The 18,497-nt window shown below is 48.5% G+C and overlaps 1 protein-coding gene across 3 annotated transcripts in view; it reads right to left on the bottom strand.

Annotated features, from left to right (window-relative positions):
- The window catches only part of CABCOCO1 (ciliary associated calcium binding coiled-coil 1), a 78,744-nt gene extending 63,243 nt beyond the window's left edge, over positions 1 to 15,501 (bottom strand). The window contains exon 1 of one of the 3 annotated variants that reach the window (XM_075130821.1): positions 15,490 to 15,501. Coding sequence is in view for 2 of the 3 variants with exons in the window: in XM_048858730.2 (XP_048714687.1) it covers positions 6,214 to 6,249 (36 nt within the window). In the remaining variant the exon portion in view is untranslated. Of the gene's footprint in view, positions 1 to 6,213; positions 6,371 to 15,489 lie in introns of those variants that run through there. The other 2 variants (XM_048858730.2, XM_048858728.2) reach the window with 2 other exon arrangements.
- Positions 15,502 to 18,497: the final 2,996 nt, after the last annotated feature.

Below are 18,497 nucleotides of genomic sequence, written 5' to 3'. Positions count from 1 at the left end.
TCAGAAATATTACAAAGCAGGATATGTGGTTGATAGTAGATGATAAACTGAACATGAATTAACAATGCAATGGTCTTCTAAAGTCAAGGGAAATACTTGACTGGATTATATAGTTGACTTCAGTGGGAAAATTTAGAAAGTCAATCAGTAGGCAAATAAAAATTTGTTATTAGAATAGTTAAGTAATGAAACAAGATGTCAAGAAAAGTTATGAAATCACTGTCAGTGTCTGACACTTATCTATTGGCTAGTCTACACTACTAAAATGTCCTGTTGCTGATAATGAATGGCAGCAATTGGTGCAGATGAACTTGTGATGAACACAGTTCATACACAAGCTTAGACAAGGTCAAACTGTGTTCAGCACCATTTCACTAACAGTGATTCAACCTTGCTGTGAGGATTCAAAGCACTATAAAATGGAAGCTATATCATTACAAAGTTTTAAAATGGAATTGCTGTGCAAAATGAATATTTATCTACTAATAGTTTTTGGATATTTCTGTAGTGAAGCAAAAGAAAGTGCTAGTAGCACTAAGACATCATGAATTGTATACATTTTTATACTCATAGGATTCAATACCACTGAAGTCTATAAGGATTTTTTCATTTACTTGAAAAAAATGAGGTGGGATTAAGCTCCTGGAATAAGGTTTGTGCTCAGTTACACACACAAAGAAATGGAAGAGGGCCTCCAAAGCTGGCTCAGCTTCAGCATCACGGACATTCACACTTCAAGGCAGTATGAGTACTGGTAAGGTGGGAGTACAATTTGGACTGGTGCTCTGCTAATTCTACCCATAGCCAGAGAAAGAGACACTGAAGAGTACCCCTTCTGCTGCTGCAGAGTTGTAGCATGACTTCCACAATCTTGGAGATGGCGTAACTGGGCAGCTGATTATGGCTGCAAAAAACAGGACTGCAAGAAGCAATGAGTACCAAAGATCTACCGGACACACTAATATTTGCTGGTTAAGCATTAGTCTATTTTCATATGTACTATAGTTGATAATATTCACTCTTCTTAGCTTTTCATTTTATACTGTCTCCAGCGGTAACAATATTGACCTAAAGTACGTTTCAAGACAGTTCAACAGCATGAAAGTAATGAAGAAAATAAAAACTTCCCTCTGACACAAGTAATGGTAATAAAGCATTTATTATGAAAAAAACTACTCCTATGTTATACCAGTGGTTCCCAAACTTGTTCTGCTGCTTGTGCACGGAAAGCCCCTAACGGGCCAGGCCGGTTTGTTAACTGGCTGCGTCTGCAGGTTTGGCCGATCGCGGCTCCCAGTGGCCACGGTTCACTGCTCCAGGCCAATGGGAGCTGCTGGAAGTGGCGGCCAGTACGTCCCTCGGCCTGCACTGCTTCCAATGTACATGGTAGAGGGGCATTGCTGGCACATGATGGCATATATCACATTGGTAAATGTGCAGGTGAATGAGCCCCTGATGGCGTGGCTAATGTGATTAGGTCCTATGATGGTGTCACTTAAATAAATATGTGGACAGAGTTGGCATCAGGCTTTGTTGCAAGGATAGGTTCCTGGGTTAGTGTTTTTGTTGTGTGGTATGTGGTTGCTGGTGAGTATTTGCTTCAGGTTGGGGGGCTGTCTGTACGTGAGGACTGGTCTGTCTCCCAAGATCTGTGAGAGTGAGGGATCATTTTTCAGGATAGGTTGTAAATCTTTGATGATGCTCCACCCTCTTGTCAACTGTCTAAATGGGACATTTTGATTACCACTACAAAAGTTTTTTTTCTCCTGCTGATAATAGCTCATCTTAACTAATTAGCCTCTCACAGTTTGTAAGGTAACTTCCAACTTATCTGTATATATATATATATATATATATAATCTTACTATATGTTCCATTCTACGCATCCAATGAAGTGAGCTGTAGCTCACGAAAGCTTATGCTCTAATAAATTTGTTAGTCTCTAAGGTGCCACAAGTACTCCTGTTCTTTTTTCAAAGAAAAATGTTTGCAGGACAGTCATAAGGTTAAACATCAGATATTGAAAAGCTCCAGCTCTTAAGTGAAAAACAAATAAGATAATGGTGGCTTAAAAAAGTATACTATGAGTAATACCAGAGAGGGTCTTTCGACAGACTGGTGTATCCATGAGGCACATCTGTGAAAATTACTGCTGATATGATATCCTGGAAGAAAACTGAACTATGTCCCTCAAAAGAGACAGAGAAAAATGAATGTAAGAGTCTCTGTACCTCTCAAAGATATTTATTTATTCACATGTATATGAAACTACAATATAAAGTACTCATCCAATGCTTTGGGCACCCATGAAAATCTTTTAAAAAAATACACTAATAAATAAACAGACCCATCAAATACCTCAGATCAAATCAAGTAACTCAAGCGTGTAGAAACCTGAGCACCTCCTCCAAAACAGTGCCACAGAACGGCGGGGGCTATGACTGTGGACAAAATGGAGGCCAAACAACTGTCATATAAAAGGTTGCAGCCCACTTATTACTACCTTATAAGGCATTTCATTATTAAATTAACTATCAAATATTTTAAATCCAAAATCTGTCTATATGAAACAATTAAGATACAATTCTTAAATAACAATTTAAGAGAGCCTCCATTGTCTACTCCAACACTGGAAAATTAAAATCAACAGCCACTATTTTTAACCACTGTACTTCTCTTGCTGTCACATAAATAAGGAAGAAAACAAAAATAGCCACATTAATTTCAATTCCATTCAAAAGAGAAAAACAGATGTGTCACATGCAAATGACAAAGCCTATAAACTAAGAAATGGAAGTTTGTTCTCATATGTTTGGTGTATATTTAAAGCAATAAAAAGTAGAAATCAACAAAACAGAAAATATCAGAAGCACTTGTGTCCTTTTAATAATAAAATATTGTATTTTTCTGAGATGCCACAATTCAGATTTCAAGAAGATTTTGGATCAGCATATATTTGTTCTGAAATTAAACTTTTACTATTACTAGACAATCTGCAGCTCTGAAAATAACGAAGGATATCTCAGTAATAAAAATACCAAATGAAGAAATAAGACCCTGTTTATATTGTATGTTGCGATATTTATGATTCAAATGTTGTGTTTTCTGCAAACAGTAATATATAATTGTGTGTTTCTTAGAAGGTCAAACAATTAAGACTGTTTAATCAATCTAAAACAAAACTGTGTCTTGAGATTCTGCAGATGATAAAAAGAGTAAAAATAATAGCACAGTGTACCCTGTATTATGTAGCGCACATAACAAGTAACATTAGATTCAGCCAAAACCTGAAACTTATGTAATTTAATGCAGAATGCATGACATCACCAAGTTCGTAATCAAACAAATTCTTGAGACAATAGTATACACTATAAACTTAATTTAAAATACATTAAATGAACTAAGAAATGTGAGTAAAAGATTATAAAACCTAACAAAAATAGACTATGTGAAGAAATTTACTCTGAACTCTTTATAGGAATTGTTATAAAGTTGTAGAAAAAGAAAATACTTCTGTGATATATTTCAAATACAATATATTTTCTACAAGTTGCCTTCTTCTGTATAGTATACTTATTTTAAACCACAATTTAGTTGATTGAATCGTACCAATTTTTTGCTGTTTTCCCGACCAACCTGTTTACAGATACTAATATAAATAAAAGTAATATTTTGGAAAGTATGTAAATCTCTCCTAAAACACTACAATATTTAGTAATACATTTTACAGAAGAAGAGGATTTCCTTCAACACGGGCTTTTTAAATTCCCACTATCAAAGAGAAAAAGAATCTTAGAGTTTTGTATATCAACCCATCACCACAGTGTTTGAGTGCCTAAAGATGTCAAGGTATCATTATAAATTCAAGCCTAATTTAATGGTGTCCAGTTTGCAGATTAATTCCAGTTCTACTGTTTCTCGTTGGAGTCCGTTTTTGAAGTTTTTTTGTTGAATAATTGCAACTTTTAGGTCTGTAATTGAGCGTCCAAGGAGGTTGAAGTGTTCTCCAACTGGTTTTTGAATATTATACTTTGATGTCTGATTTGTGTCCATTAGGCTTGAATAAAGACTGGGAGTGGATGCGTCATTACATTAACTAAAAACTATTTCCCCATGAAAAGAAAAGGAATACTTGTGGCACCTTAGAGACTAACAAATTTATGCTAATTTTCCCCTACTGTTACTCACACCTTCTTGTCAACAGTTTGAAATGGGGAATCCTGATTATCACTACAAAAGTTTTTTTTTTCTCCTGCTGGTAACAGCCCACCTTAATTGATTGGTCTTGTTAAGAGTTGGTATGGCAACCCCCATTTTTTAATGTTCTCTCTCTCTCTCTCTCTCTGTCTTCCTACTTATTTTCCACTGAATGCATCTGATGCAGTGGGCTTTAGCCCACGAAAGCTTACGCTCAAATAAAGTTGTTAGTTTCTAAGGTGCCACAAGTACTCCTCCTTCTTTCTGCTGATACAGACTAACACAGCTACCACTCTGAAACCTGTCAGTGAAATAGGTCAAGCTGACACATCATAAAGTATTGTCAGCACTTACCTTTCCATAGGCTAAATCTTCTGTCTGTTCCACTTCGCAATTTTGAGGAATTTAACTTTATTCATGCATTTAAACATCTGAAACCAGCACCTCTGACTGAAATGAAGATCAGGTTTATTTTCTAATGCTCTACAGAGGGCATGGAATCTGCACATTAAGGCATTTGGGGTGAAATAAGCCCCCAGAATGGACAGAATTAGCAAAATAACACTATCTCATGATACCATCTGAAATATATGGATTTGGAGGTAGAAAGTTTGAACTTAAGCAAATGTCGACCTAAAGAGGAATAACTTGTACTCTTGAGCTTCCTCTGAAATGCAGTCCATACAGAGTTGTGTGTATACCTGTGAAATCACACATCTATAAGCCAAATCCGAGATCTAGTATAGAAAAAAAGAGCATTCAGGAGGAATCTTGTGAGGATTTGTGAAACTCCCTAGAAGGCTTTAGGTACATAAATCAATGAAGGGATTACATGGAGACAAAAATATAATATCATCTGTGATAAATCTAATCTTGTTCCCATACTGTTCATGACACAAAATAAAACTGCATGCATTTCCCTCAGACCAACAATGAAATTTTAAAAATTAAGATGCTCTCTCAGCATGAATAAACCAAGAAAAATCTGTATACTGAGAAGGGTCTATAAAGGACACAGCATATTTCAAGTACAATAAACATATATCACAAAAACTTCATTTAAAAACCAATGAAAGGTGCTGAGAAACAACAATAGACTTACCTATCACATAATTTGCAAATTCACAAGCACTTAAAAGCAACTATAGTTAAGGACATTATAAATTTTACAGTCCACACAGAAGGAATAATTAGTTCATATTAAGTATGAAGTAAGGTTACTTTATCACAGAACAACCTTAACGTTGATAACCTTAGCTAATCATTTCCTCGCTTTTAATGAGACAATCGGTAAATTAAAAGAGTTGTCAGTTAGCAACCTCAACTGGTTTTAGAAAAGCTTTTGGTATGGGAATTTCCCACTTTGTGTATGTGTGTGTGTTCTGCTTAAACTCTCTTTATTGTAAATATTACAAGTCTATACCATGCATAAAACTTTCATTTCATTGTCACCAACATTTTTAATGCATACACTCTTCTTTTTCCCTTTTGTACAGCTAACTGGAGAACTAGTAACATCTCAAAGGTTTAAATAAACAGGATGTGACTTGCCAACAGATTATTAAACAAAAGGAGTGAGCACTGCTGGCCAACCTCATAACAAGAGTCCTGCCTCCTGCAAAGCACACCTGCTCACAGGCAGGAGGCGGCTGAACTAGCAAGGCCTGGCTGCACCCCTTCCCTTCTCCCTGAAGGCGGGGCTAAGGCCTTGCACACTCAGGGTCAGACCCAAGCCTGCGACCGCCCCCAGCTCTGGCACCCAGCGCGCGGGACTCTCTGCACCTCGGCACACTTGCCGCTACAAACCCGCCCGGGGAGCCGGCGCGGGGGGCAGCCGCGCGGAGCTGGTGCCGGGGAGCGGGAGGCTGCCGTGACGCCCCGGCCCACAGGCGCTGCCTCCAAGCGGGATAACGGGGGCAGCCCTCGCCCCGCCACGCGCCACCCTCGAGCGGGGGCCCCGGGGCCGGCGGAGGGGGCTGCGGACACTCGCTAAGGGGCGGGGAGCGGAGCCGGTACCTGCCAGGTTTCCTGCCCCTTCGCCTTGGCCGCCATGCCGGGCGGGCCGCGCGTCTCTGCGTTGCCCTGGGAGGCGGCGGGAGCGACGTTAGCGCACGGGTAGCGGCCGGGAGAGCAGCGGCCGCGCAGGGCGCTTCCCGGCAGCGCGATCCGCCCTAGCACCCCTCTGTGATCCCCACAGCCCCCATCCCCTGCGTGACCCCCCCCACAGCCACAGCCCCCATCCCCTGCGTGACCCCCCCACAGCCACAGCCCCCATCCCCTGCGTGACTCCCCCACGGCCCCCATCCCCTGCGTGACCCCCCCACAGCCACAGCCCCCATCCCCTGCGTGACCCCCCCACAGCCCCCATCCCCTGCGTGACCCCCCCCCACAGCCACAGCCCCCATCCCCTGCGTGACCCCCCCACAGCCACAGCCCCCATCCCCTGCATGACCCCCCCACAGCCACAGCCCCCATCCCCTGCGTGACCCCCCCACAGCCACAGCTCCCATCCCCTGCGTGACCCCCCCACAGCCCCCATCCCCTGCGTGACCCCCCCCCACAGCCACAGCCCCCATCCCCTGCGTGACCCCCCCACAGCCACAGCCCCCATCCCCTGCGTGACCCCCCCACAGCCCCCATCCCCTGCGTGACCCCCCCCCACAGCCACAGCCCCCATCCCCTGCATGACCCCCCCACAGCCACAGCCCCCATCCCCTGCGTGACTCCCCCACAGCCCCCATCCCCTGCGTGACCCTGCCACCGCCACAGCACCCATCCCCTATGTAACCCCACCCACAGCTCCCATCCTCTGCGTGACCCCCCCACAGCTCCCATCCTCTGCGTGACCCCCTCACCGCCACAGCACCCATCCCCAGCGTGACCCCCCCACAGCCACAGCTCCCATTCTCTGCGTGATCCCCCCACAGCTCCAATCACCTGCGTGACCCCCCACTGCCACAGCACCCATCCCCTGCGTGACCCCCCCACAGCTCCCATCCCCTGCGTGACCCCCCACTGCCACAGCACCCATCCCCTGCGTGACCCCCACAGTTCCCATCCCCTGCGTGACCCCCCCACAGCACCCATTCCCTGCGTGAACCCCCCCACAGCCACAGAACCCATCACCTGCGTGACCCCAACCCCCACAGATGACATCCCCTGCGAGACACCTCCAACCCCACAGCTCCCATCCTCTGCGTGACCCCCCACCGCCACAGCTCCATCCTCTGCGTGACCCCCCCACAGCTCCAATCCCCTGCGTGACCCCCCCACCGCCACAGCTCCCATCCTCTGCGTCACCCCCCCACAGCTCCAATCCCCAGCGTGACCCCCCCCACAGCACCCATCCCCTGCGTGAACCCCCAGCTCCAATCCCCTGCATGACCCCCCCACCGTCACAGCACCCATCGCCTGCGTGACCCCCACCCCAACAGCTCCCATCCCCTGCGTGACACCACCCCCCCACAGCTCCATCCCCTGCGTGAACCCCCCCCGGTCCAATCCCCTGTGTGACCCCCCCACCAACACAGCACCTATCCCCTGCGTGACCCCCCCACAGCTCCCATCCCCTGCATGACACCCCCACACCTCCCATCCCCTACGTGACCCCCCCCACCGCCACAGCACCCATCCCCTGCGTGAACCCCCCTACAGCCACAGCACCCATCGCCTGCGTGACCCCCCCACAGCTCCCATCCCCTGCGTGACACCTCCACTGCCACAGCACCCATCCCCTGCGTGACCCCCCCACAGCTCCCATCCCCTGCGTGACACCTCCACCGCCACAGCACCCATCCCCTGCGTGACCCCCCACCGCCACAGCCCCCATCCCCTGCGTGACCCCCCCCACCGCCACAGCCCCCATCCCCTGCATGACACCTCCACTGCCACAGCACCCATCCCCTGCATGACCCCCACCTCCACAGCACCATCCCCTGCGTGACCCCCCAACCCCTACAGAATCCATCCCCTGAGTGACCCCCCACAGCTCCCATCTTCTCCGTGACACCCCTACCCCCCAGCACCCATCCCCTGTGTGATCCCACATAACACCCATTCTGTGTGTGACCCCCCACAGACCCTATCCCCTGAGTGACCCCACGTAACACCCATCCACTGCGTGACCCCCCCCACAGCAGCCATCTGCTGTGTGACACCCCCACAGCACCCATCCCCTGCTCGTCCCCCCCACCTCCACAGCACCCATCCCCTGCATGAACCCGCAACCGCCACAACACCTATCCCCAGCGTGACCCCCCACAGCTCCCATTCCCTGTGTGACCGCCCCATCGTTACAGCACCCATCCCCTGCGTGACCCCACCACCACCAGAGCTCCCATCGCCTGCATGACCCCCACCTCCACAGCTCCCATTCCCCGTGTGACCCCCCCAACCCCACAGCACCCATATCCTTCGTGACCCCCCCATAGCTCCCATCCTCTGCGTGACCCCCACCTCCACAGCACCATCCCCTGCGTGACCCCCCAACCCCCACAGCACCCATCCCCTGCATGACCCCCCATAGCTCCCATCCTCTGCGTGATCCCCACCTCCACAGCACCCATCCCCTGTGTGACCCCCCCCAACCTCCACAGCACCCATCCCCTGCGTGACCCCCCACAGCTACCATCTTCTGCGTGACCTCCCCACCGCCACAGCACCCATCCACTGCATGACCCCACCACCACCAGAGCTCCCATCGCCTGCATGACCCCCACCTCCACAGCTCCCATCCCGTGTGACCCGCCAACCCCACAGCACCCGTCCCCTGCATGACCCCCCCACAGCTCCCATCCCCTGCGTGACCCCCCAACCCCCACAGCACCCATCCCCTGCGTGACCCCCCACAGCTCCCATCCTCTGTATGACCCCCATCCCCAGCACCCATCCCGTGTGATCCCACATAACACCCATCCTCTGTGTGAACCCCCCCACAGTTTCCATCCTCTGTGTGACATCCCCATTCCCACAGCATCCATCCTCTGTTTAACCCCACACAACACCCATCCTCTGCGTGACCCCCCCAGAGCAGCCATCCTCTGCGTGACAACCCCACAGCACCCATCCCTTTGTGACCCCCACCCCCATAACACCCACCCTCTCTGCGACACCCCCACCCCCACAGCAAATATCCCCAGTGTGTCACCCCCACCCCGATAACACCCATCCCGTGTGACCCGCCCACCGCCACAGCTCCCATCCCCTGCATGAACCCGCAACCGCCACAGCACCTATCCCCAGCGTGACCCCCCACAGCTCCCATCCCCTGTGTGACCCCCCCATCGTCACAGCACCCATCCCCTGCGTGACCCCACCACCACCAGAGCTCCCATCACCTGCATGACCCCCACCTCCACAGCTCCCATCCCCCGTGTGACCCCCAACCCCACAGCACCAATGTCCAGCGTGACCCCCCCATAGCTCCCATCCTCTGCGTGACCCCCTCGCCACAGCACCCATCCTCTGCGTGACCCCCGCACACCCAAAGCACCCATGCTCTGCGTGACCCCCCCACAGCACCCATCTGCTGTGTGACCCCCCATAACACTCATCCTCTGTGTGACCCCACAGCACCCATCCCCTGCGTGACCCCCCACAGCTCCCATCTTCTGCGTGACCCCCCCACCGCCACAGCACCCATCCCCTGCGTGACCCCCCCACAGCTCCCATCCACTGCATGACCCCCCCACAGCTCCCATCCTCTGCGTGACCCCCACCCCACAGCACCCATCCCCTGTGTGAGCCCCCATAACACCCATCCCCTGTGTGACATGCACACTCCCACAGTACCCAACCTCTGTGTGATACCCCACAGCACCCATCCCCTGTGACATCCCCACCCCCACAGCACCGTCCCATGTGACCCCATCACCCCCACAGCACCCATCCCCTGCGTGACCCCCCCACAGCACCCATCACCTGTGTGACACCCGCACACCCACGACCACAGCACCTATCTGCAGTGTGACACCTCCACCCACACAGCACCCATGCCCTGTGTGACCCCCCATAACAACCACCCCGTGTGAGCCCCCCACTCCCAGAGCACCCGTCCTCTGTGTGACCCCCTCACTCCCACAGCACCCATCCTCTGTATGACACCCCCACCCACACGGCATCCCCTGTGTGACACCCCACAGCACCCATCCCCTGTGTGAGCCCCCATAACACCCATCCCATGTGACACCCCCACAGCACCCATCCTTTGTGTGACCCCCTCAGCCCCACAGCACCCATCTTCTGCGTGACCCCCTTACTCCCACAGCACCCTTCCCCTCTGTGACCCCCCATAGCACCCATCCCCTGTGTGACTCCCATAACACCCATCCCCTGTGACACCCCCACCCCCGCAGCACCCATGCCCTGTGTAACCCCCCACAGCACCCATCCCGTGTGTGACACCCGCACGAGCACAGCACCTATCCCCAGTGTGACACCCCATGTCTATCTCCCTGTGTGAGCCCCCTGCCCGCACAGCATCCATCCTCTGTGTGACCCCCTCACCCACGCAGCACACATCCCCTGGTGTGACACCCCACAGCACTCATCCCCTGAGTGACATCCCCCACCCCCACAGCACCCATCTCCTGTGTGACACTTCCCACCCCCACAGCATCCATCCTCTGTGTGACCCCCATAACACCCATCCCGTGTGAGCCCCCACCCCCTCAGCACCCATCCCCTGTGTGACCCCCTCACCTCCATAACACCCATTCCCTGTGTGACACCCCCACTCCTACAGCACCCATCCTCTGTGTGACCTCCTCACCCTCACAGCACACATCCTCTGCATGACCCCCCCACAGCACCCATCCCTTGTGTGACCTCCACCGATGCAGCACCCATCCCCTGTGTGACACCCTCATCCCCACAGCACCCATCCCGTGTGTGACACCCCACCCTCACAGCACCCATCCCCTGTGTGACACCCCCCTGCTCCCATAACATCCATCCCCTGTGTGAGCTCCCTGCTCCCACACCCATCCCCTGTGACACCCCCACTCCCACAACATCCATCCCTTGTGACACCCCCCACCCCATGACACCTATCCCATATGAGCCCCACACAGCATCCATCCATCCCCTGTGTGACACCCCCCCGCAGCACTCATCCCCTGTGTGACCGCCATAGCAGCCATCCCAGGAGTGTGATCCTCCCCATTGCACCCATCCCCTGGGTGACTCCCCCAGCCCCAAAGCACCCATCCCCGGGTGACCCCCCTGCCCCCACAGCAACCATCCCATGTGACCCTCCCCCCACTCCCATAGCACCCATCCTCTGTGTGACACCCCCCTACACTCCCACAGCACCGATCCTGGGAGTATGACCTCCATCGACCCCCATAGCACCCCTCTTCTGTGTGATCCCCACCCACTCCCATAGCACCCATCCTCTCTGTGACCCCCTCCCCCACTCCTACAGCACCCATCCTGGGAGCGTGACAGCACCCATCCCCTGTGTGACCCCCACCCACCTCCATAGCACCCGTCCCAGGAGTATGACCTCCACTCATCCCCTGTGTGAACCACACCCACAGCACCATAAGGTTACCAACTTTCTAATTGCACAAAACTGAACACCCTTGCCCTGCCCCGTCCCTTCCCTGAGGCCCCGCCTCTGCTCAGAGGCCCCTCCCTGAGCTCAATCCATCCCCCCTCCTTCTGTTGCTCACTCACCCCCACCCTCATTCACTCGCTCATTTTCACCAGACACCTGGCAACCCTAACAGCACCCATCCCCTGTGTGACCCCCACCGACCCCCATAGCACCCATCCAGGAATGTGTGACCCCACACACCCATAGCACCCCATCCACAAGGGTGTGACACCCCCACCCACCCCATAGCTCCCATCCAGGAATGTGTGACTCCCCCCTCACACACCCATAGCACCCCATCCTGGAGTGTGTGACAACCCCCACACCTCATCCACTAGTATGTGACACACTCCTCCCCACACCAGAACACTTTCCCTGTTGCTGGAGTCTTTCTCTGTAGCAGGGAAGGGCTCTGGCAGCTCCCTGCAATGGGGAAGGTCTCCAGCAGCTGGGAGACAGTGAGACTCTGCACTGCTAAAAACAACAGTATAGACATGGGAGGCACTGCTTGGGCATGCAGCCAGCCACGGTGGGGACATATCCACAGGGTTCAGTGAGCCTTTACTAGCCTAAACGGTGTCTCACGGTCTATCTACACTGCTTCTTATACCTGTGCTAGTGGGGGGGGAAAGGTTCTACACACCACTGAAAGAAGGTTGCAGCGTAGACAGCTTCGATGACTCAGTTTCCCCTCTATAAAATAAGGGTAATACTACTTCCCCAAATAGGAAAGATTGTGAGGATAAATTCATTAATATTTTGTGTGATGCTAAAATACAATGGGTATGGTCTCAATCCAGCAAACCACTTTAAGCACTCATTGACTCATTGACCCAGCATTTACTATTCCATAGTACAATAAAAAATCAAGTAAATATCAAATAGCTTTGGAAGCAATCGGCACAGTCTCAGAAGCAAACTACTTACAAATTTATACAAGCAAAGTAAATTTTAAAACAGACTCCAACGAAAGACTGCTGAATTGGAATTAATTTGCAAACTGGATACAATTAACTTAGGCTTGAATAAAGACTGGGAGTTTATGGGTCATTACACAAAGTAAAACTAAAAGAAAAGGAGTACTTGTGGCACCTTAGAGACTAACCAATTTATTTGAGCATGAGCTTTCGTGAGCTACAGCTCACTTCATCAGATGTTTACCGTGGAAACTGCAGCAGACTTTATATACATACAGAGAATATGAAACAATACCTCCTCCCACCCCACTGTCCTGCTGGTAATAGCTTATCTAAAGTGATCAACAGGTGGGCCACCCCCAGCACAAATCCAGGTCCCCTCACCCCCCACCCCCCACACAAATCCACTCCCCCGCTGGTGCCAGCCCATCCAAAGTGACAACTCTCCGCATAATCAAGTCGGGCTATTTCCTGCATAGATCAAGGTTTTCTCACATCCCCCCACCCCCATACACACACAAACTCACTCTCCTGCTGGTAATAGCTCATCTAAACTGACCACTCTCCAGGTTTAAATCCAAGTTAAACCAGAACATCTGGGGGGTGGGGGGGTAGGAAAAAACAAGAGGAAACAGGCTACCTTGCATAATGACTTAGCCACTCCCAGTCTCTATTTAAGCCTAAATTAATAGTATCCAATTTGCAAATGAATTCCAATTCAGCAGTTTCTCGCTGGAGTCTGGATTTGAAGTTTTTTTGTTTTAAGATAGCGACCTTCATGTCTGTGATTGCGTGACCAGAGAGATTGAAGTGTTCTCCGACTGGTTTATGAATGTTATAATTCTTGACATCTGATTTGTGTCCATTTATTCTTTTACGTAGAGACTGTCCAGTTTGACCAATGTAAATGGCAGAGGGGCATTGCTGGCACATGATGGCATATATCACATTGGTGGATGTGCAGGTGAACGAGCCTCTGATAGTGTGGCTGATGTTATTAGGCCCTGTGATGGTGTCCCCTGAATAGATATGTGGGCACAATTGGCAACGGGCTTTGTTGCAAGGATAAGTTCCTGGGTTAGTGGTTCTGTTGTGTGGTATGTGGTTGTTGGTGAGTATTTGCTTCAGGTTGCGGGGCTGTCTGTAGGCAAGGACTGGCCTGTCTCCCAAGACTTGTGAGAGTGTTGGGTCATCCTTTAGGATAGGTTGTAGATCCTTAATAATGCGTTGGAGGGGTTTCCACACGATCCATCGTCTACAGCCAAGCTCTGCGATACAACCGCATTTGCTCCAACCCCTCAGACAGAGACAAACACCTACAAGATCTCTGTCAAGCTTTCTTACAACTACAATACCCACCTGCAGAAGTAAAGAAACAGATTGATAGAGCCAGAAGAGTTCCCAGAAGTTACCTACTACAGGACAGGCCTAACAAAGAAAATAACAGAACGCCACTAGCGGTCACCTTCAGCCCCCAACTAAAACCCCTCCAACGCATTATTAAGGATCTACAACCTATCCTAAAGGATGACCCAACACTCTCACAAGTCTTGGGAGACAGGCCAGTCCTTGCCTACAGACAGCCCCGCAACCTGAAGCAAATACTCACCAACAACCACATACCACACAACAGAACCACTAACCCAGGAACTTATCCTTGCAACAAAGCCCGTTGCCAATTGTGCCCACATATCTATTCAGGGGACACCATCACAGGGCCTAATAACATCAGCCACACTATCAGAGGCTCGTTCACCTGCACATCCACCAATGTGATATATGCCATCATGTGCCAGCAATGCCCCTCTGCCATGTACATTGGTCAAACTGGACAGTCTCTACGTAAAAGAATAAATGGACACAAATCAGATGTCAAGAATTATAACATTCATAAACCAGTCGGAGAACACTTCAATCTCTCTGGTCACGCAATCACAGACATGAAGGTCGCTATCTTAAAACAAAAAAACTTCAAATCCAGACTCCAGCGAGAAACTGCTGAATTGGAATTCATTTGCAAATTGGATACTATTAATTTAGGCTTAAATAGAGACTGGGAGTGGCTAAGTCATTATGCAAGGTAGCCTGTTTCCTCTTGTTTTTTCCTACCCCCCCACCCCCCAGATGTTCTGGTTTAACTTGGATTTAAACCTGGAGAGTGGTCAGTTTAGATGAGCTATTACCAGCAGGAGAGTGAGTTTGTGTGTGTATGGGGGTGGGGGGATGTGAGAAAACCTTGATCTATGCAGGAAATAGCCCGACTTGATTATGCGGAGAGTTGTCACTTTGGATGGGCTGGCACCAGCGGGGGAGTGGATTTGTGTGGGGGGTGGGGGGTGAGGGGACCTGGATTTGTGCTGGGGGTGGCCCACCTGTTGATCACTTTAGATAAGCTATTACCAGCAGGACAGTGGGGTGGGAGGAGGTATTGTTTCATATTCTCTGTATGTATATAAAGTCTGCTGCAGTTTCCACGGTAAACATCTGATGAAGTGAGCTGTAGCTCACGAAAGCTCATGCTCAAATAAATTGGTTAGTCTCTAAGGTGCCACAAGTACTCCTTTTCTTTTTGCGAATACAGACTAACACGGCTGTTCCTCTGAAACAAAGTAAAACTGTTTCCCCATGTTTATCCCCCCCCCCCCCCACACACACACAGACACTGTTCCTCAGATGTTCTTGTCAACTGCTGGAAATGGCCCACCTTGATTATCACTACAAAAGGTGGGGGGTTTTTTGTTTTTTTTTTTCTCTCCTGCTGGTAATAGCTCACCTTACCTGATCACTCTCATTACAGTGTGTATGGTAACACCCATTGTTTCATGTTCTCTGTGGATAAACATCTCCCCACTGTATTTTCCACTGAATGCATCCGATAAAGTGAGCTGTAGCTCACAAAAGCTTATGTTCAAATGAATTTGTTAGTCTCTAAGGTGCCACAAGTCCTCCTTTTCTTTTAACGTGTGCAACTTCAGGCACTCAAGCAATACATTGACTCCAGGGGGCCTCCTCACTTACTTAAAGTTACATATACGTGTAAGGTATTTTGCTTGATTGGGGCCCAAATGTTCAGTAGAACCTCAGAGTTACGAACACCAGAGTTACGAACTGACCAGTCAACCACACACCTCATTTGGAACCGGAAGTACGCAATCAGGCAGCAGCAGAGACCAAAAAAAAAAAAAAAAAAGCAAGTACAGTATAATACTGTGTTAAACGTAAATTACTGAAAAAATAAAGAGAAAGTTTAAAAAAGATTTGACAAGATAAGGAAACTGGTTCTGGACTTCTTTCATTTAAATTAAGATGGTTAAAAGCAGCATTTTTCTTCTGCATAGTTTCAAAGCTGTATTAAGTCAGTGAAAGAACAAACAACATTTTGTTCAGAGGAATGAACATTTCAGAGTTACAAACAACCTCCATTCCCGAGGTGTTCGTAACTCTGAGGTTCTACTGTACTTTTTTAAAGAAATGAGTTGGAAAACCCCAATACCCAAACTAACTTCCATCTCAGGTAATTAGTCTCCCTACTGAAGATCCCCCTGTAATTTCAACTGGACATATTCTTTTATTACCTTCCTGTCCTAAATTGTTCTATGTTGTTTTAAAAGCTGGTTAAGATCATATGGAGAAGGTGGCAAAAATCCATGGAGTTTCACAACAAAGACCTGAAAGAGAGAAAATATAATGCGTCTTATAGAAGTGGTGTACCTATTCAAGGGTAAAAGGGCAGGGACAATGGAATCAGTGAATTTATACCTTTTCCCACAGACTTTACATGTTCCTAAGATATAATAATAGTTTCTTATCTTTGCTTTGTATAGCACTGCATTGCTATCTCCTTTGGACTGCAGGGAAAATGAAACAATAATGTTAACTGAAAAGCCTAGTTTTGAATATTTAAATATACTTTTAAGATACTTTTTTTCAAAACAGAAATGTCTGACCTTCAGCATGAAGCATAATTATTATAGCATGTTCAAGGGTGTCACAAATAATGACAGTCCTTTCCCTAAAGAGTTTAAAATCTAAAAGATAGACAGATAGAAGATGGGATATTCAGACCAAGGGGAAAAGTTTTTTTTATGTAATATTTTAAATACATATTTTTAAAACTATATAACACTTTTAACATTGTTTATCTCCAGCTTTGTAATTATAATACTACTTGTACAGTTTGGGACACTAGTTCATTCTTCTGTATTGTATCGAATATAAGCTGCTTGTCTTCACTTTCAAGGCCCTTCACAGTCAATCTGCACTCTACCTACCTACCTACCACACTCATCTCTCATTCACTCTCTGGTTGTTGATGCTCACCTCTGATAAGCCTTCTCTACCCACATGTTAAATCTTCACTCAAATACCTTTGTGCTTTCTTAGCTGCTGCCCTTCCAACTTGGGAGGCTCTCCCTGTAAATATCACAAAGCTACTTCATTGTTTTCCTTCAGTCCCTCCTTGCTTGAGAATGGTTAGACTGCTGGTATGCTGTTATCAGTGCCTGTCACCTGTCTCATTGTTTCCTTGTACTGTCCTGTCTGTCTGTATCTATCTGTTGTCCCTTGTCTCATGCTTAGACTGTAAGCTCCTTGGGGTAGGAGCTGTCTTTTTGTTCTGTATTTGTAGAGCTCCCAGCACAATGAGTCTATGACTAGGGCTCCTAGGTACTACGGTAATACAAATAATAACAACAGCAGCAGCACTCACCTGGGATGTAGGAGATCTAACTTCAAATCCTTGCAATGACTATTCAAATATTTATACAAAGTAGAACAGTTTCAACAGGAGAGATTGAGAGACCTACCCCTGAATATCCCATAGCTCAGTGATTAGAGCACTTTTCTGATCCTCATCCAGCAGAGAGGGAATTGAACCTGAGTCTTCTATATCCACACACTCCTAGCATTGATAGGCACATACCTGGTCTTAACTCCTTTTGAGAAATGGTGCTTAGGCCACTGTCACATTCTGGGATAAACCTACACCACTGAGGGGTTGTGTCACCACCTGCCCTGTAACCTGGGTACCTTAAATGCTCTGCTGCTGCGGCTCAAAGCCTGGACACCAACAGCCAACAGACAAGCATGCATGGAGTGTCTGTGAGTTAAGCAGCTCTGGCTCAGTACTCTGATTCCAGCAGCCTGCTTGTCACACCCCTGCCACACTCAGCTATCTACCAGCCTTGGTTATTACCAGCCAAGTGACTCCAACACTGTCCCAGTCCTGAATTTTCCCCAAACCGTGTGGTCTGCAATGTCCAGCCCCTTCCTGGACCATTCACAGGAATAATGATGTTTGTTTGCTCCTTTAAAGAGTCAATACCTAGCAGCTTGCCACATTAACTGGAGTTAACAATCACTTCAATACAGCACTGGTTTGGTTTAGACTAAAATAAAACAAGTTTACTAACATAGATTAAGAAATGCCAAGTAAAAAAAAATAAAGGTTGGAGATAGTTACAAGCTAATAACAGTGAAAAAACACTCACCTAAAAGTCTAAAACTTAATCTAGTCTTTGGTACAGCCTTTGTTTAAGAAGGTTTCTCTCACCAACACTTTTAGGTCAGCATAGCTGACTGTCTGTCAGTCAAACCTTCCCTAAAAGTATAGGGAGCTGGTTCCCCTTTGTCTTCCTAGGTGAAAGATAACTCAGGGTTCTTTGCCCCCCTCTTTTATAGCCCAGTGAAGAAGGTTACCCTGCACCCCAAAATGAAGTTCATTCAAGCTGTGAGGAAGGAGTCATGGAGTCTGGTGGTAAAACAAGTTCCATGCTGGTTTCTTCCCC

Source organism: Caretta caretta, chromosome 7 (assembly GCF_965140235.1).
Source record: "Caretta caretta isolate rCarCar2 chromosome 7, rCarCar1.hap1, whole genome shotgun sequence".
NCBI lineage: Eukaryota > Metazoa > Chordata > Testudines > Cheloniidae > Caretta > Caretta caretta.
This window is presented reverse-complemented; position numbering and strand designations above follow the sequence as displayed.